At 37.9% G+C, this 20,397-nt stretch overlaps 1 protein-coding gene across 1 annotated transcript; it reads left to right on the top strand.

The window, feature by feature from the left end:
• Positions 1–5,567: 5,567 nt before the first annotated feature.
• On the top strand, positions 5,568–19,710 carry asb6 (ankyrin repeat and SOCS box containing 6). Its single transcript, XM_061906883.1, has 7 exons — positions 5,568–5,679; positions 5,877–6,009; positions 10,709–10,884; positions 11,899–12,005; positions 12,272–12,380; positions 12,466–12,552; positions 18,682–19,710. Exons 2-7 carry the CDS (start codon positions 5,915–5,917, stop codon positions 19,398–19,400), a joined length of 1,293 nt encoding a protein of 430 aa, XP_061762867.1. The 5' UTR covers positions 5,568–5,679; positions 5,877–5,914; the 3' UTR covers positions 19,401–19,710.
• Positions 19,711–20,397: the final 687 nt, after the last annotated feature.

Genomic DNA, 20,397 nt, shown 5'->3' with positions numbered 1-20,397 from the left:
AATAAAAACTTAAAAGACTGACAGTATTGCAGTAAATTACACACTGTTCAGTTTCTTTAAATGTGCACAGAAGACAATTTCCACGGAACTATATCAGTGTGCAGTGTCTCATGCTGCATTTTTAAATGTTCATTTTACTCCTGTTTGTTTAACGTTGGGTCGAGGGGGAGGAGTCACGGCCTCGCTTAACCCATGTACCTCTGGTTGGTTTACTTTCCGCCCCGGTATAAACTATTTGCTTGCCTAACAGAATTGCTATTGCGACATCCAGTGGACACATTTAGATCAGCAGTTTGTTTTATTAAAAAATGCAGCTCAATTTTACACTCAGCACACTCATCTTTCGGGCCAAATTGAGCCTGATCGCGGGCCGCATGTTTGACAACCCTGCTCTAAGGTTATATTTCTCCTCTTTTGTTAAGAAGAATTGTAGTTCGTGTGTAGGTAGCAGGTTATAATTTGCAGGTTATAGTTTGCTTTGAGCGTTAAATAAGTATAAAGGTGACTGTTTTGGGTGTTATTTCATGTCCACGGAGGCTCTCTTAATATCAAAAACACTATTTAGAAGATCGTAAACATTTCTGTTTTTATGAGATATCCGTGAAAGTATTCAATAATAATTACCGCGGTCAGGCCGCAAATAAACGAGGGTCTACTGTAAATTGAATACGTTAAATTGCTTGCACCCTCGACTTTTGGAGAACTCATGAGTCAAAATGAACTCTTCACATTCTTCCTCACAGAGACACTTATATCTCATCAGCTGAATGCGCCACGGTCTATTTTATGTGTCCTTAACTCCCCCTGACCTTTAAAGGGGCTGATCATTTCCAGCCACAATCTTCACTCGGCATATGCCTGCAGCCAAAAGGATATTAGGCTCAGACCTGCTGGTCTGATAATTCACACTTATGCTGTGGAACTGAGCAAACCTGAACCACAATGGGCTCTTTTCATTCCACCGCCTTCACCTTCACCTCGCCATTTATTTTCTGGCACCTTGATGTGTGCAGCTTTTTCAAAAGGGTCCGTATGCGTTATCACATCATAGAAGTACTTGGAATTTGTGGTAATTAAAGTCTTCTTTTTTTTTTTTTTGCACGAGCCACAGCCGATTTCACGTATTTCACAGTACTTTGTAAATCTCCTCTGTGTCGAGGCACTACCTCGACTGCACAGTTTGATCAAAATTGAGAAAAACCAAATGTGACCGACTGGTCTAAAATATTCTTATATGTACCTGTGATGATTTTATAACCAGAATTAGATCAGGGTCTTATGAATCACCCCGGAGAACAAGTGAAAGTCCAACTGTGTCCTGCTTTCTTGCATCTTGGAGGAAATGTGAAGCAGGTAAGTGATGACCTTGTTGAAGAGAGGCTCAATTTATTGACAACAATTTGTGGCCAACAACGTAATTTCAAAATCGTTCTTAGTGTAAATGGATCGGGTCTGATATTAATAAGGAGTTTCTTTACTGGTAGCTGAAATAAAGCACCAACATTGTCGTCTTTCTTCAATACATTTAGCTTGCAGTTGAGGAGATAACCAGAAATGCATTAAATTCCTTTAAAAAATATACCAAACCTGTTGATCCATTTGCCATCCATCCATCCATTTTCTTCCGCTTATCCGAGATCGGGTCGGGGGGGCAGCAGCCTAAGCAGGGAAGCCCAGACTTCCCTCTCCCCAGCCACCCGAGGCGTTCCCAGGCCAGCCGGGAGACATAGTCTTACAAACATGTCCTGGGTCTTCCCCGTGGCCTCCTACCGGTCGGACGTGCCCAAAACCCTTCCCTAGGGAGACATTCAAGTGGCATCCTGACCAGATGCCTGAACCACCTCATCTGGCTCCTCTCCGTGTGGAGGAGCAGCGGCTTTACTTTGAGCGCCTCCCGGATGGCAGAACTTCTCACCCTATCTCTAAGGGAGAACCCCGCCAATTGGCGGGGGATTTTCAGCCGCTAGTACCCGTGATCTTGTCCTTCTGGTCATAACCCAAAGCTCATGACCATAGGTGAGGATGGGAATGTAGATCGTCCGGTAAATTAAGAGCTTTGCTTTCCGGCTCAGCTCCTTCTTCACCACAACGGATCGATACAGCATCAGCATTACTGAAGACGCCGCACCGATCCGCCTGTCGATCTCACGATCCACTCTTCCCTCACTCGTGAACAAGACTCCTAGGTACTTGAACTCCTCCACTTGGAACAGGGTCTCCTCCCCAACCCGGAGATGGCACTACACCCTTTTAAGGGCGAGAACCATGGACTCAGATTTGTAGGTGCTGATTCTCATCCCAGTCAATTCACACTCGGCTGCGAACCGATCCAGTGAGAGCTGAAGATCCTGGCCAGATGAAGCCATCAGGACCACATCATCTGCAAAAAGCAGAGACCTAATCCTGCGGCCACCAAACCCGATCCCCTCAACGCCTTGACTGCGCCTAGAAATTTTGTCCATAAAAGTTATGAACAGAATCTGTGACAAAGGGCAGCCTTGGCGGAGTCCAACTCTCACTGGGAACCTGTCCGACTTCTCCATTTGCATTTATGTTATATGTTAAAAGCAGGGGTGTCGAACTCATTTTAGATCGGGGGCCATATGGAGAAAAATCTACTCCCAAGTGGGCTGGACTGGTAAAATCACGGCATGATAACTTAAAAATAAAGACAACGTCAGATTGTTTTCTTTGTTTAAATATAGAACAAACACATTCTGAAAATGTACAAATCCTAATGTTGCTCTGTTGTTGGTTTTTTACACTTACATGTTGCAGTTAATAGTATTCTATCTTTATTTGTCGTTATTTATATTTTCTGAATGTCAGTCAACTCATAGGTGTTCATCTTCAATTCATCAAGATAAAATACAGTACATTATTTAAGGCGTTTTATCATTTTCCTCGACTGATGTATTAACATCATGTGGGTTATTTTGTTAATATGTAGCATTATCTCCAAAGATACTAAGAATTGTGGACACATTTAGAACAGCTGTTTCTTTCATTCAAAAATTTCTGGACATTTTTTTATACTTAGCAAACTCATCCGGCGGGCTGTATAAAATCTCTTCGACGCCCCTAGTTTAAAGAGTGTTGCTTTAATACAAATCAAATGGCAGAAGTATACATGTTTTAACAGTGTTATGAATATGTCTCTATGGCTTTGCATTAGACTGTCGGTAGACATTGTTAGATTTTTCCACCATATTACACTGGCAAATGTGCTCAAAGGTGATTGTTAGTCAGAGATTGATTTGCAAAAGTGCATTTTAATCAGCATGAGTGGCACTTGTCATTTTAATTTTCCTGAGGGAACTCTCCTGAAGGAATCAATGAAGTACTATCTATCCATCTATTAAATCCAAGCTGGTTGTGTGTGTACTGCTGCTGCCATCTAGAGGCTGAGAATGTATTTCACATGCACTACAGTGTAATTACTTGCAGTTAAATATTTGCCCTACACTGAATAATGTGCTTGAAATTTAAACTTTATTGAATATTTTTTATACATTATTGCAGGTACACGACAATGCCATATTTTAAAACCATAGGAACAATTCAGTTAAATAATTTCAATATTATATATTTAAGTTTAGGGTTTGTTGAGCACAGTTATGCAAACAACTCATTGCTTTACTTATGTAACTATCATATAAGATCATTCTTCTAGAGCAACTTTGTGTTAACACAATTATTAAAGGTTTGTCCTAACTGGTGTGTGGGGTGGCTTAGTGCAGTGGTTCTCAACCTTTTTTCAGTGATGTACCCCCTGTGAACATTTTTTTTAATACAAGTACCCCCTAATCAGAGCAAAGTATTTTTGGTTGAAAACAAGAGATACAGAAGTAAAATACAGCACTATGTCATCAGTTTCTGATTTATTAAATTTTATTACAGTGCAAAATATTGCTCATTTGTAGTGGTCTTTCTTGAACTATTTGGAAAAAAGATATAGAAATAACTAAAAACTTGTTGAAAAATAAACAAGTGATTCAATTATAAATAAAGCTTTCTACACATAGAAGTAATCATCAACTTAAAGTGCCCTCTTTGGGGATTGTAATAGAGATCCATCTGGATTAATGAACTTAATTCTAAACATTTCTTCACAAAAAAAGAAATCTTTAGCATCAATATTTATGGCACATGTCCACAAAAAAATCTAGCTGTCAACACTGAATATTGTATCGTTGCATTTCTTTTCACAGTTTTTGAACTTACATTGATGTTTTGTTGAAGTATTATTCAATAAACATATTTATAAAGGATTTTTGAATTGTTGCTATTTTTAGAATATTTTTATAAAATCTCACATACCCCTTGGCATACCTTCAAGTACCCCCAGGGGTACGCGTACCCCCGATTTGAGAACCACTGGCTTAGTGGACTCAATTAGATGAGGAAATCAAACAGAACACAAACATATATTAGTTTAAAAATAATAAAAACATTTATTTTGATATCTTAAGGGTGTATTGTATTGTTGGATGTACATATGTATCCTGTAATTATATACTAGACATTGTTATATAAGGGCATTATGAGTTGCATATGTTTCTTTTATGTACCTTTACTATTACTCTTCGTTTTTGTTTTTGTTTTTAGATTAAATAGTGTATTTGTTTTGATAGTGTATAGATCAGGGGTGTCCAAACTTTATCTATTAAGGGCCGTATTTGTGTATGTATATATATATATATATATATATTTATATATATGTGTGTGTGTGTATATATATAAATATCTCTCTCTATATATATATATATGTATTTATATAGTGTCAAAGCGCTTTGAGTACCTTGAAGTTAGAAAAGCGCTATACAAGTACAACCCATTCACCATTTATATGTATATATATATATATATATATATATATATATATATATATATATACATATATATATATATATATATATATATATATATATATATATATATATATATAGAGACACACACACATGTATATATATACATATATATATAACTGTATGTATATATATATATATATATTTATATGTAAATATATATATATCCATCCATCCATCTATCCATCCATCCATCCATTTTCTACCGCTTGTTCCCTTTTGGGGTCGCGGGGGGGTGGGGGGCCGCTGGCGCCTATCTCAGCTACAATCGGGCGGAAGGTGGGGTACACCCTGGACAAGTCGCCATCTCATATATATATATATATATATATATATATATATATATATATATATTTTTTTTTTTTTGTTACTTTGAATTTACAACCCCTTGGCGCTGTTTTACTTAGTACTGTTTTTGTACTTATTTTAGTCATTGTTTCTCGTCTGTTTGTTTGTAAATGTTGACATTTATAAATTAAAACTTAAAAAAAAAAGTAATATAATTTCTCAGACGACCACTAATGTTTTTCCAACTTTTTTGTACCGATCGTGCATTCTATAAAATTGAAATAAAATGAGGAATAAACTATGATGAACCTTTGTTCTAAATCACAGGGTAATGTTAAAGTATACTTAATTAAATATTTTATTCGTAAATAATAGTGTATGGCGGAACGATGTTTCGTGTTTTTGTTTCCTCGGGGACTAAAACCTGGCTTCCGGGTATGTCCGGTGTTGATAACGACAGCTGCAAATGCTAATGTTAGTTTCACCGCAACATACTCGACAGACTGACACAATTCAAACTAAGGCAAGATTTTTTTTTTTTACTAATACCATTTTTTTTTTTTTTTTTTACATTTTATAACGTATTCTCACTGCAGTGTGTAAATGTTGACGTGAAAGTATCGCTGACTGGGGAAACGCTGTGATAAGAGTGAAGTTGGGAGGACATGTCTTGGCGTCCTGATCTGACGTGACTCTCTCTATTGTTTAAAATGTCCCCAGGAGTTGGAGACTACGGTTCCTAAAAGAGTGGAGGAGCCATGCCTTTCCTCCACGGGTTCCGAAGAATCATTTATGAGTATCAGCCACTGGTGGATGCTGTAATGAGCGTGGTCGGGCCGGAAGAAGGGGACAGGTAATAATGATATATACTGTACTTAGGGCGGGACGATACGCCCTTGTATTAATATCTCGATATTTTTAGCTCACGTCACGATACACGATATATATCTCGATATTATGCCTTTGCCTTGAATGGACACTTGATGCATGTACAGGACTGTCTCAGAAAATTAGAATATTGTGATAAAGTCCTTTTTTTTCCGTAGTGCAACTAAAAACATGAAAATGCCATACATTCTGGATTCATTACACATCAACTGAAATATTGCAAGTCTTTTATTGATTTAATATAGCTGATTATGGCAGACAGCTTAATAATTAAATCATCATCTCCTTAGAGCTTTACAACAGATGGAAGCATGTACACAGCTGCATTGACTCTGGACTTGATGAAACACAGTGGACCAAAACCAGCAGCTGACATGGCTCCCCAAACCATTGCTGACTGAAGGAACTTCCATTGTCTAGAGCTCAGGAGTGCCTTGACCATGGGAATACAGCTATTGAAGCTGTATCTGTTGAAAAGCTCTATGGAGATGATGATTTCATTTTCCAGCATGATCTGGCACCTGCTCACAGTGGCAAAACCAGCAGTAACTGGTGTACTGACCATGGCATTAGTGTCCTCGATTGGCCTGCCAACTCTCCTGACCTAAACCCCACAGAGAATTTGTGGGGTATTGTAAAGAAGAAGCTGAAAGACACCAGACCCAATAATGCAAATTAGCTGAAGGTCGCTATTGAAGCATCCTGGGCATCCATAAGACCTCAGCAATGCCACTGGTCGATTGCCTCCATGCCACGCCGCATTGATGCGGTAATCCGTGCAAAAGGATTCCCAACCAAGTACTGTGTGCATTAATTGACATTTTCAAATGTTTGATTTTGTTTTGATGGTATAAATCTTTTTTTTTACTTGGTGCGATGAGGTGGCGACTTGTCCAGGGTGTTCCCTGCCTTCCGCCCGATTGTAGCTGAGATAGGCGCCGGCGCCCCTCGCGGCCCCAAAAGGGAATAAGCGGTAGAAAATAGATGGATGGATGGATGGATGGATGGATGGTCTGAGGAAATATTCAAATTTTTTGAGATAGGATTTTTGAGTTTTCTTAAGCTGTATACCCATCCATCCATCCATCCATCCATTTTCTACCGCTTATTCCCTTTCGAGGTCGCGGGGGGCGTTGGCGCCTATTTCAGCTACAATCGGGCGGAAGGCAGGGTACACCCTGGACAAGTCGCCACCTCATCGCAGGGCCAACACAGATAGACAGACAACATTCACACTCACATTCACACACTAGGGCCAATTTAGTGTTGCCAATCAACCTATCCCCAGGTGCATGTATACCATAATCAGAAATATTAAAATAATAAAAGGCTTGCAATATTTTAGTTGATGTATGGCATTTTCATGTTTTTAGTTGCATGACAGAAAATAAAGGACTTTATCACTATATTCTAATTTTCTGAGACAGTCCTGTAATCACAGCAGTATGATGATTTTATATGTCTACATTAAAACATTCTTCTTCACACTGCATTAATATATGCTCATTTTAAACTTTCATGCATAGAGGGAAATCACAACTATAGTATTTCCCTGAATTGCCGCCGGGGCGCTAATTATTTTAAAACCTCTTCTCCTTCCGGCGCTTACCAAAGGCATGCGGTAAAAGTAAGCATGCGCTAATTATTTTAAAACCTCTTCTCACTCCGGCACTTACCAAAGGCATGCAGTAAAAATTTGAGTGTGATGTAAGGATACCATCATGAAAAGCACATTTAATTAAAAATAAAAACGTTATGGTCTTACCTTTACTTATAAATGAAGTCCATGCCAGCTCCTTCAGATCAAAAGCATCGATAACTTGTTTATAGAAGTCTTTCTTATATTTCTTCAGTTTTAAAAGTCTCTCTATCTCGATGGAGATATTCCTTTATTACCTCCTGCTTTGATTGAAAGTCCAGTTTAGAAAACTGCTATCAGTTAGCTCGGCTCCTCACGTTCGGACGACGACCGAATTATCCTCGAACAACTCCCCCTCCTGTTCTGCTCAGTGGTTGATTTCTTTATCCCAGCGCTTCCACCATGAAATGTTATTGTACAAATAATACACTGGGTATTTAGGACTGGAAAATGCTTTATTTCAGCTCGGTTGTTTACATAGCCAGCATAGGAGTAGTGGTGTTACATTCTAAAAAGGTCCGTCGTGCACCCCACCGCGTCATATCTGTTCCCAGCACATATCACGGCACTCGTTGTCACTTCTTCTGCAGTCGAGTAGTCGCAAGAAGGATCACTAGCGCCCTCTACCACCAGGAGGCGGGCGTCATTTAATGACTCATATTTGACACAGGAGGTACGGTATATTAATAAAACATAGCTGCTTACTGTTCTTTTTAGCATACCGGTATTCAATAACTTGGACCTTAAATCCTACTGAAAAGCTCTTAATCTTCTTCCCTTTATGCGATTTAAAATTACCGGAATTGAAATCAGCCTCCTCCATTTTGAAAATGATGACAGGGTAAGTGTCACTCGTGACGTCACAAGTTTGACCCGGCGGTAATACTAAGCATGCGCTAATTATTTTGCAAAGCGAGTTTGACCTAGCAGTAATTCAAGGCTGGCGCATACTATATACCCGGCGGCAATTCAAGGAAATGCGGCAAGTCAATTTACCAAAACTGTATTTATTCAACAGTTATTAAGCATTGGCACAAACATTCGTGTAATTTCCTAAACAAAAAGTGCAAGATTGTCAGAGACATTTTAAAACAACCTTTAAGTACACTTTTGTGCATGATGTCACTAAGATGACATATCAAAACAACACTAAATTAAAGTGTACTTTTTGTACAGAACGCCACTACAATATCCATCCATCCATCCATTTTCTACCGCTTATTCCCTTTCGGGGTCCCGAGGGGTGCTGGCGCCTATCTCAGCTACAATCGGGCGGAACAAATAAGGTGTAATTTTGTGCATGATGTCATGCAAGATATTTCAATAAGTGTCTAATAAAAAATTAGCTGCATATTAAGTTCCCGCGGGCGTTATCTCCTTCAGTTGTTGATTTTTTTTTTTCATACGGTGTTGATCTGGAAATAGTTGCTTTGGCATTTTGTTGGTGTGGCACCGGCCGGAGATGTAGATGCAGAGTTTCAAGCACTCCTCATTCTCTAGCGGGTGACTTTTCAAATTATGTTACCTTGGTACTTTTTGTACCAACGCTTTTGCCGCATAAATGTTGAACATATTACCGCATGAAGCCAAACCACCGCCGGACGATAGATCCCGTGCTGTTTTTCTTGGTAATTAATTATTCCTCCATTTGTTACCAGATTTGCACCTTCTCTCTCTCGTATTACCACTCGCACCTCACCGTCAGCATCACATCTAATGTTATCATGTCGCTACCTCTCTGCTCCGTGAGAGCGTGTGACGTTGCACACGTGACAGTATGTGACTTGTATAAGAAGGTGCGCTTGGTTTATGTCTCTGTGAGAAGCAGAGACAAGAAAGAGTGAGAAACGTATGCAGTGTAATGCCCGCAGCTAAAAGCAACTGGTTGAGAATGTATACTCAAATATCACGATATAGTCATTTTCTATATCGCACAGATATATCGATATATCGATATATCGCAAAAGCCCTAACTATACTGTACCGCAATCTAAAGTCACAAGAATACTGAACAATTGTGTTTCCCCTGTGTTAGAAGGTCGTTGCCTTTCAATACAGAATTACGAAATTCAAATATACGGCTTATGGCTATTGTATTCATAGCATACTTGCCAAACTTTATATAACCTATATATATATATATATATATATATATATATATATATATATATGTATGTATGTATGTATGTATGTATGTATGTATGTATGTATGTATGTATGTATGTATGTATGTATGTATATATATATATATATATATATATATATATATATATATATATATATATATATATATATATGTATGTATGTATACATATATGTATGTATGTATACATATATGTATGTGTCTATATTAAGGGTGTAATGGTACACAAAAATTTTGGTTCTCTACATATTGTACCTTGGTTTAAAGGTCACGGTTTGGTTCATTTTCGGTACAGTAAGAAAACAACAAAATATAAATTTTTTGGTTATTTATTTACCAAATTTGTAAACTTTGGTAAGCTATAAAGCCGCACCGCTTGATGGATCGTACTGTTCTTCAATATATGATTATTATTATTATTATTATTGCATATTATCTGGCGTTGTGTTTCGCAATATTATGCAAAAGCAACTTTTTCTTGCCTTCTGGTACCTGCTGATCTGTATTTGGGATCTGCATGAATCCTGGAAAATTGCACAAATCCGCGCTGACGCTGTAGTTGATAAGTTTCTTCTTTTTCACTTATCTTTTTGTTATAGGGCAGGTACCAAAAGGTAAGAAAACTTGGTTTTGCATAATATGGTCCCATAGACTTTATATCCTTTATAACTTTACAAATGTCTTTTATATAGAGATTGAAAAATTGTGGTCCCTTAGGTACGTCGAAGATACAGTATATCTAAAGTTGTATACAAGTTTGCCGAAATTCACATTTTTATGAGATTTTCAGTTTATTAAATCATTCGTTATGACGCCGAATACGTGCACAAACATCTTACACAGTTCAAATTATACTTTTCCTTCTTTTGTGTCCCAACCTAGAAGTCCAGAAGAACAGAAAGGTCTGTACAGTTCTCTGGTGGAGCTGCTAGAGCGCGAGTCCCAGTCCGAAGTATTCATGGCAGGGGTCAGCTATTCCCTGTTTAAAGTGGCAGAACGTGGGCTGGTGCATGCCGCTCGAGTTCTTCTACAGTACAGAGCAGACCTTAACTTTGAGGGTGAGATAAATAAGTTCATCTTTTTTTCTGTGATATCTCAGTACAAATGTCTTCCAACTTTGTTCAATATGCAAGCACTGAAAAACAATTGGATGGCATACCTTGCTTAATGTAGTCATAAAAAAACTGTTGAAACCAAAATGTATGTCATTTTAAAAATGACTTTTGACTTGTTATCAACTGCTGCTTTTTCTTGAATAGTTCTGAGTTATTTTTTTCTATAACTAAAACTTGTCTCATACTTCATGGATAAATCTTATTGAATGACGGATTGTTTTATAAAAAATATGTCCTAGGCTGCCTTTTCACGCCTAATTCAATAACCTTTTTAGGGAGAATAGAAGTAAGTTTATCATCTGTATACACCTAAATAGGTTCCCATAGTGAACTACATTGCATACCAGGGCTCAGAAAATGCTATGAAAAAAGAATGGAATTATGGGAAATTTACAGAATATGAATTATATTTCACGTCTCTCTCCAAGTGCCCTTAATTCCCCATTGTTTGTTCTGACAAATTGCACTTACAGAACCCCTAGAAATGTTAGTTTTTTCTTTATATTTGCTTTACTTTTATTTTTTAAGAAGTTGAAATAATTACTTAACTCACTATTTTGATGCCTTTTCCCCTTGTGTGGGCGTGTTTTTTTTTTTTGTTTAACCGCAGAAATTTGACGAGGGTAGATGTTTCACAGGTGACAAATGTTTTAAGTCACTCCAAGTGCTCTTGTTACTTTATATTATCCTAATTTCTGTTTTAAATTGATCAGGTGGTGCCTTTGTTTGCAGAGTACACAGTGTGCTTCATAACATTATAGTGTCCGATGGAAATTGTCCATTACAGAAACACTTTTACATAAGACAATTCATTCTGTGTTCTCTATCCATTCATCCATCCATCCATCCATCCATCCATCCATCCATCCATCTTCAACCGCTTATTGGGAATCGGGTCCCGGGCATTCTGTGTTCTGTGATTTTTAAATTGAATCTATGCTTTTTTCAATTCCCCAGACCCAGTGTCTTACTATAATCCACTGCATATAGCAGTTCTGAGGAACAGATCAAACATGGTGAAACTTCTGGTCGAGCACGGAGCTGACATTGAAAAAAGGGACAGGGTGAGACAAATAATAGGACCAAAGGATTTCATATGCAATCAGGGACAACCAAATGAAGTCCAATACAGGACCTTGACAATAAAAACAATGTCTTTCACAAATATGAAAATTGTTAGTTTTAAAGGAGAGTGCCAGAATTGTATCAATGAAAAATGTTTATTTCATTTTTATAGTTGGAGTTTACAATAGTGTTATTGTGAAGCTTTATTTTTATTTTGTGGTCAAATACATGCATATCTTAAAATATTTCATTTCTGACCTCTTAGATTCATCAGAGCAGTCCATTGGATCTGGCAAGTGAAGAGTCAGATCGTCTGCCCTGCCTTCTCATGCTGCTGGACCTTGGTGCTGATGTGAACGCAAGGGATAAAAGAGGTATATTTATATTTCCCTCTCAAGTGGACTCATAGTTACAGTTGGACTCTGTTTCAAAAGTGATGGTATTGGTCTTGTCTCTAAGGAAAAACCCCTTTGCTGCATGCCTTGGCAAGCAGTGATGGCCTCACTGTGAACAACACAGAGAACATCCAGCTTTTACTTGAAAGAGGTATTGGCAGTGACACACTACTATCACCACATAGCCTCCTGTCCATGTGGACTCTTTGTTTAAAAAGAAAACAATCTAACCGCATCACCATACTGTACATCTCAAAGCGTTGTTACTTTCCTCGGTGTGTTCTTTGAAGGCTAAATGTGGAGTACATTAGCACGCAGATAATGTAATAACTTTGAATGAATGAAAAATTTTCGATCCCCTCTGAGCTGGAGGTAAATCTCCACCAGTAGTGATGGCGGCAACATTAGCACGTCACCTGCTGTTCATACTGCAGGTAACTAAGGCTGCCTATCATGTTTGCACCTCATTGTAAATAACTGTAATCTTGAAATTAATGCTTCTCATGCATTACATCATGCAGTGTTTCTCAAACAGTGGGTCAAGAATTAGGGACATCTTATCTGCGTGGTCTGTAAAAGTCTTAAAATCAACAATTTGAACGTAAGGCCTTGAACTGTCAAAATTTCTACTAAAATCTCATAAAAGGTCTTCAATATGATTTTGAAAGGTCTTAAAAAAATCGAATTGTTATTTTTGTTTAAATCATGCATACACTTCAGTCTTGCTTTTAAATGTTTTCATTTTTGAGGAGTCTAACACAACTACAAAAATGCCAAATGCAGGCTACCTGTACTGCCCAGTCAAAATTTGTTGTGCACCACCTAGATCAGTGGTTCTCAACCTTCTTTCAGTGATGTACCCCCTGTGAACATTTTTTTAATTCAAGTACCCCCTAATCACAGCAAAGCATTTTTGGTTGAAAAAAAAGTGTTAAAGAAGTAAAATACAGGACTATGTCATCAGTTTCTGATTTATTAAATTGTATAAAAGTGCAAAATATTGCTCATTAGTAGTGGTCTTTCTTGAACTATTTGGAAAAAAAGATATAAAAATAACTATGAAACTTGTTGAAAAATAATTAAGTGATTCAATTATAAATAAAAAATTCTACACATAGAAGTAATCATCAACTTAAAGTGCCCTCTTTGGGGATTGTAATAGAGATCCATCTGGATTCATGAACTTAATTCTAAACATTTCCTCACAAAAAAAATAAATCTTTAACATGAATATTTATGGAACATGTCCACAAAAAAAATAGCTGTCAACACTGAATATTGTATTGTTGCATTTCTTTTCAGTTTTTGAACTTACATTCATATTTTGTTTAATTATTATTCAATATATATATTTATAAAGGGTTTTTTAATTGTTGCTATTTTTAAAATATTTGTAAAAAATCTCACGTACCCCTTGGCATACCTCCAAGTACCCCAAGGGGTACGCGTACCCACATTTGAGAACCACTGACCTAGAACACTGTGTGTGTGCAGCGGTGTGTTGTTACAGATTAGCATAGCAGCGGAGAAAACTAAAAGAAACCCTACAGCAAAGCCGAATTACTTGCATAAGATGGGTAAGTGCAAGTTTAACAATTTGTGGTTCCAGAACGATCAATTTAATGCACGCTTGAAGTCGGGAGATGGAAACGTATAAAGTGTTTAGGACCAATGTGGAGCCATCGAGGAGGGAAGCGTTTGTAAAAATTGCGCTGAAAGTGAATGAAATGATAATGTAAAAGTCAAACATCCGGAATAAGTCTTTGTCGAAAGTTGCTGAAATGCTACAAACACTTGCACAACTGCAAGGATCATTTTAACCCCCCAAAGGAGTGTTATGTGGATAAAGTTGCGCCAATTGCTGAAAAATAGATTTTTACTAGTAAAATCATACTATTTTTACAGTAAGCACACACTAATTTCTGTCTGGTAGTAGTGTATTCACAGTAGTAAAACTATATTAAAAAAAACATAATCATTTGTGTCTAAACTTTAGTACTCATGTCCCAACGATACACAAGACTGCAGGTGGCATCCGTGCTCAGTATAATCAACAGTTAAAGTATTAAGAACAAATGCTATTGCTGCTTCATCGCATTTTAACCACATGCTTTTACAACCACTTTTTGTAACATAATGTTATCCTTTTGATGTGCATATATTTGGGCGTGTGTATATTAGTGGAGTGTAGCTTACATGGACAGGTCAGGAAGAGGGGGGAGTACAACACTTGCAGCTCGTTGAAATGCGAGCACCCTCTTGGCAATCGCCTAACTGCTGCAAACAGCATCTTTGACTTCCTACTGCAAATCATTTACTGTGACCAAGGCGTAATGTCAGCAAGGGTTGAAATACTCATTTTCACCCACTGCATCTATTTTTGTGACTTTTTTTTTGGAACCAGTTCACGTCTTGTGTGTTTTTGTCAATGAATGTAGGACTGAAAATAATTATTCAGCCCTCATATTCAATTCTATCACGTAGGTCATCAATATTGAGAATAATTATAATTTACAAAGAGGCTTGAATAATTTTGAGTGCAACAGCTCTATAGCTTTTCCATGTTATTACTTTTGGGGGTTGTTGACTGTAATTTACAAACTTCCCTACTAAGTAAAGCGCTTACACGTTATTTTCTTACCTTTGTTGTGTATGACAGTGGTCCCCAACCTTTTTGTAGCTGCGGACCAGTCAACGCTTGATAATTTGTCCCGAAAAAGGGAGTTTTTTTGGGTTGGTGCACTAATTGTTAGTGTATCTTGTTTTTTTTATGTTGATTTGATAAAAAAAAATAAAAAGAAAAAATTAAAAATTGATAAAAAATTATTCTGCCGCCCGGTGTTTGGGGACCACTGGTGTGTGGGAAGGCATGAAAACAGCCTGAAGCCAGTTTAATGGTTATGATCTTTTTAGATAGAGATGAATGTAATGTTTTTATAATTGGGTAAATATGTGTGAACTGTGAAGATGAGCTTTGACCAGTCATTATGAGGCCCTGCTAATATTTTTATATTGATTTGAACATAATAGTCATACAAAAGTCCCTGTTTCCATTTAATTTGTTTTTTTATATCGATGTCACATGTTTTTATCATACATTCATTTATTAATGTTGCCAATTTAGCAACTTTGTCACTATATTTAACAAGTATTCAGACTCCTCGAGCGACAAATGTAGTGATTTCTTTGTTTTGTTTTCTTATCCTATTGAACACTAAAGCGCATATCATTCTTGCACTGTAAAGTCTAACTAGTTCAGTCTACTTAAAAAAAAAAGTCAGGAAACCGACTAATTTTTTAAAAGTAAACTTCAAGCCAAATTAAAGTTAAACTAATAAACAACTAAAGGTTAGGTGAACAGATTGTTTTTAAGTAAGTTTAAACATTTCAAGTAAGCTTAGTAAATGACTACAAGTAAGATTACTGAATGACTGCAAGTAATCTGTTTCCCAATGTTTTTCAAGTAAACTGAATATGTTCGATTAAGTAGCCACAATTAGGTTAAACTTTCTGTGGGTAAGCAGTCACAAAGCACAAATTTGAACTTTGACAAGTTTATTAACAAACACATATGCATAAAAACAGATGCATATGTGTACCACCTGTGCAGTGCTGTAGTCAGTACAGTACATCAGGATGAAGGTCTGATCACAGTCATAAAAAAATAACAAATCAAACAAGTAATAATAACCATTTCTCTATTTATCTGTTAAAACAGTGAGGTAGATGAAACATAGTTTTTTTTTTACCCCTAGCTCCGTATACAAAAAGGATCAAAAGCTGGTACTGTTAGATTAGAACAGGGATGTCAAACATGCGACCTGAACAGGTTCAAGCCGGCCTGTGAGATGAGTTTGCTAAGTGTAAAATGGAGCTGTATTTTTTTTAAATTAAAGAAACTGTTGTTCTAAATGTGTCCACTGGATGTCGCAATAGCAATTATGTAAGGCAAACAAATAGGTTATTTCCTTGGGCGAGCAAGTGTACCAAGAAAGGGTACGTGGTAAAGCGGGGCTGGGACGACTATTCCTCGGCCCAGCGTAAAACAAACAGGAGTAAAATACACAATTGGCAACCTGACTTAAAATGCTGAATGAGACACTGCACATTGATATAGTTCTGTGAAAATGATTGTCTTCTGTGCAAATTCAAAGAAAGTGAACAACAGAAATTACAAATGAGGTACAACATAGAAGTGGTTTTATTTATGGTTTATTTTGTTTTTAGTACAATCCTAGATGGGCTGTGACTTAAAGTTTAATTGCTTTATAAATACTCTGAGATTAAGTCTAAGTTCATTGTGTTCTCCATGGTGTTTTTGAGACTGCACCAAGGTTTTCCTTTTTTCCTAACTTAAAGTGTTTTGTAAAGAAGATTATTTGTGATATGTACATTTTCAGTGTTTGTTCAATTTTGGGCCTAAGTAAAACAAAGAAAACAATCTGAAGTTGTTAGTTGTATTTTTAGGTTATAATGTCATTATTTTACCCGTCTTTCCCGCATGGGAATGCATTTTCTTACATGCGGCCCCTGAAAAAAAATTAGTTTGACATAACTGGACGAGAAGTTTCAATGCAATAGTACTGGTTTACTTCAGTTGATCTTTTAAAAAAAAAAAAAAAAGGTATTTAGTACCAATGAATACTAACACATATTTACAAAAAATGGACAACAATAAAATTTAACAACACCATATTAAAACTTCTCTTAGGTCCTATGTAGTGCCTCACAACATTAAAGTGGCAATCTTGTTCTTTGACTTAAAGCGGTTCATAGGTAGGATAGGTCTTTATTTTCATTGCACAAGTACAACAAAATTTAGTTTTGAGCACAAACCTGTTCAAGATTAGACAAACAAACAGTGTACAGGCTTACAGAACAAGAACGCTGAAGGCGCCCCGTAAAAGATGGGAAAAAAGTAAACGCTGGGGAAGGATGAGTAAAAAAATACAATCCAGACTGGGCTCCTGAGTGGGGAAAAAACCTCATTAGCAAAGCACATATACATATTACAACATACATCTTGAGATAACTAGCAACAGAGGGAAGGTAGTGCAAGGTCATGGCGGTAGGCCGCAGCTTTCAGGCGCTGACCATGCATTCATCACCCCTATGGAATTTGCGTCGAGGGCGTTGGGTTGGGGGGGATGGTGTGCTTATGTGTGGCGTATATTTTTGTGGATGTGTGTGTGTGTGTGTGTGTGTGTGTGTGTGTGTGTGTGTGTGTGTGTGTGTGTGTGTGTGTGTGTGTGTGTGTGTGTGTGTTGTGTCTCTGTTCCCGATGTATTGCAGTCGCTAGTCCAAAGTCAACAACAACAGGTGTGTGTCCATGAAAGACAAGAAGGGAGTTTGTTGTGTCTTCGCTGCGCTGTCCTTTGGGAGAGTCTCGAAGCCAGGGAAACAATCCAAGTTAGAAGGATTTTTATGCGGGTGAAAATAAAATTTGCTTTTCACTCTAAATTGTCTATGAGTGGTCCTCAAAAACCGCTGTGTGGACAGTCTGATGTAATCCACAGTTCTTCCCGCATTCTCCAATCATTTGTGGCAGCTTTGGGGTACTTGGAAGACTGCCATCAACTTCCAATTTGCATGATCACATTCCACTTATTTGGCGTGAACAATCTAAGCCGAAAGCAGGTTTTTCAGTGTTTGTAGTGTGGGTTTCAGAGACTTGCCTCCTAATGAAACAAACACCCACTGAATAAATTAAACAGTGTTCTGCATGGCGTTTGGATAGTCCAAATCCAGAGCATTGGAGACATAGGCAAATGTTGTTTCCTCCTCTCTAACAATGCAAGCTGTGCATGGGCTGTGTGAGTCAGTACAAACGTGAAGCCCATAGACATCTTAGAAGTAGACGCAGCATTGGCTGCTGTGACGCAAGAAATTCGGCCGCCATCCTGAAGTTGAGCGGGCGAGCAGCCTAAACTGACAATTGACTGGTAGAAAGCAAAGATGCCAGGCTGGTGTTCAGCGTTTTTCTGCCCAAATGAGCGGACTGTTGAAAATAGGAATCAGCAGATTACTTTTCACAAGTAAGATTTAACATATTTTTTTTCTTACAAGGTATACTTTATGTATTCTTTTTTTGTGTTTTCATGTAAACTGTAAAATGTAGGAATCATAACAGAATGTTGACAGTTGAACCTTAATGGAAAGCTACAAACGTGTGTCTACAAACGTAAGAATTGGTTTTAAAGGCTGCGATCAATCGGTGCTCAGTTAGTAATACTAAAAGAAAAACATTTACAGGATCCAATATGTACTGCATCCGCCCCAGGTGCTGACGTCAACGCTGCTACTGTAGACGGTGAAACGGTTGAGTCGTCCTTGGTGTTTCTGGTCAAGGAGGCGCTTGATGCCACACCCGAAGATGCAGCAGCGATTGGAAAATTCTGCCTAAAGACAACAGAGTTACTGCTGGCTCATGGTGTGGATCCCAGCTGTGATCTAAATGATGACGAGTCCACTCTGACCCAAACAAGTCTGGAGCACTTTGACCTGCTCTTCCCTCTTGCTGTGCTCATCATCCAAAGCGGAGCATCTTTGGTTTGTGCTTATCACAGCGACTCCTGCTGGTCAGCGTCCGGTATTATCTTTCAGAGGCTCCAGACAGCCCTGGGACATTGCTCAGATCCAAATCATGCCTCTGAGCTCCTTGAGCAAGCGGAAGTGTTACTGGACTTAGCAAAGGTAAACAACCCCACACTGAGCCTGCATGTCAGGTTTGGACCTACTATTTTTGGGCAGGACCCTCACCCTTATGTCCAGTCTTTACAAGACTTATACAGCCGAGTGGTCCAGCACGATGCCTGCCCTCCTGTCCTGAAATGCCTTTGCAGAGCATTTTTACGGAACCACTCCAAGCCATGGCCACTGGACAAGAGAATCAATGATTTGCCATTACCAGACAGATTGAAAGACTTCCTTCTCCCTGAGCGCACATATAAGCCAAAGCCTGGTTGGGACTGCTTTAAACCCCAACAAAGCCAGCGCTGATAATCTGCTGTGTATTATGATTTGCTGTAAAGCATTTGTAACGTAATACTCAAATGGAACAAATACTTGCAAAAAGTTGAAGCATATCTTGTTTTTGTGCCAAACATTTGCCTTTTGTTGTTTACCTTTAAATTCAAGCACCAAAAATATGCTATTTAAAGTATGTCCAAGTACTCCGATTAGAAGCATACAGTTGTGATCAAAATTATTCAACCCCCACACAATTTAGGTGTTTTAGCAAGTTGGACATTTATTCCGTATTTTGTTTAGAGTCATATCAAATAAAGATGTGTCAAATAGACAAATGCAACTTAAATTGTAACACTGTATTTTACAAAATACCAAAAAAGGACATTTTTCTTAATATCTCATTGACAAAATTATTGAACCCCTTGAAGATTATAACTCTTATGAACAGAATTTGAATAAGGTATTTTCAATCAGGTGTTGAAAACACCTGTACATGTGATTAGAACCATAACGAGCAACATTTAAACTGATTGAAAAAGACTGACGGTCAGCTTCTTGTAGATGGTCAATGGTGTATTTGCAACATGGTGAAGTCCAGGGAGTGGTCAAAGAAGTCAAGAGTGGAGGTAATTTGTCTTCATAAGAAAGGATATGGATATAAGAAAATAGCAAAGACATTACACATTCCAAGAAACACAGTTGGGAGCATAATTCGCAAGTTTAAAGCTAAAGGCACAGTGTAAACACTACCTGGGCGTGGTAGAAAGAGGATGCTGTGTGCGTACAGTGGTGAAAAACCCCCGGGTAACAGCTGAGGAACTACAACAGGACATTGTAGAGGGGGGAACGCAGGTTTCGTCCCAGACAATAAGGCGCTTACTACGTGATGAAGGCCTCCATGCCAGAACTCCCAGGCGCATCCCACTTCTGACTACCAGGCACAAGTAAAATAGACTCCAGTATGCCAAAAAAACATCTGGACAAACCCCAAAGGTTTTGGGAAACTGTTCTATGGAGTGATGAGCCA

This window comes from Nerophis ophidion, linkage group LG07 (genome assembly GCF_033978795.1).
Source record: "Nerophis ophidion isolate RoL-2023_Sa linkage group LG07, RoL_Noph_v1.0, whole genome shotgun sequence".
NCBI lineage: Eukaryota > Metazoa > Chordata > Actinopteri > Syngnathiformes > Syngnathidae > Nerophis > Nerophis ophidion.
Note: the sequence above shows the minus strand (reverse complement) of the source record. Positions and strands in the feature narration are given on the sequence as shown.

What these genes read in the sequence shown, in the direction of transcription:
- asb6 (XM_061906883.1), top strand. Translation starts at nt 5,915, where the DNA reads ATGCCTTTCCTCCACGGGTTCCGAAGAATCATTTATGAGTATCAGCCA. An exon ending in AGCAGACCTTAACTTTGAGG is followed by an intron (nt 10,885 to 11,898) that starts GTGAGATAAATA and finishes TCAATTCCCCAG; the next exon opens with ACCCAGTGTCTTACTATAAT. An exon ending in ACATTGAAAAAAGGGACAGG is followed by an intron (nt 12,006 to 12,271) that starts GTGAGACAAATA and finishes CTGACCTCTTAG; the next exon opens with ATTCATCAGAGCAGTCCATT.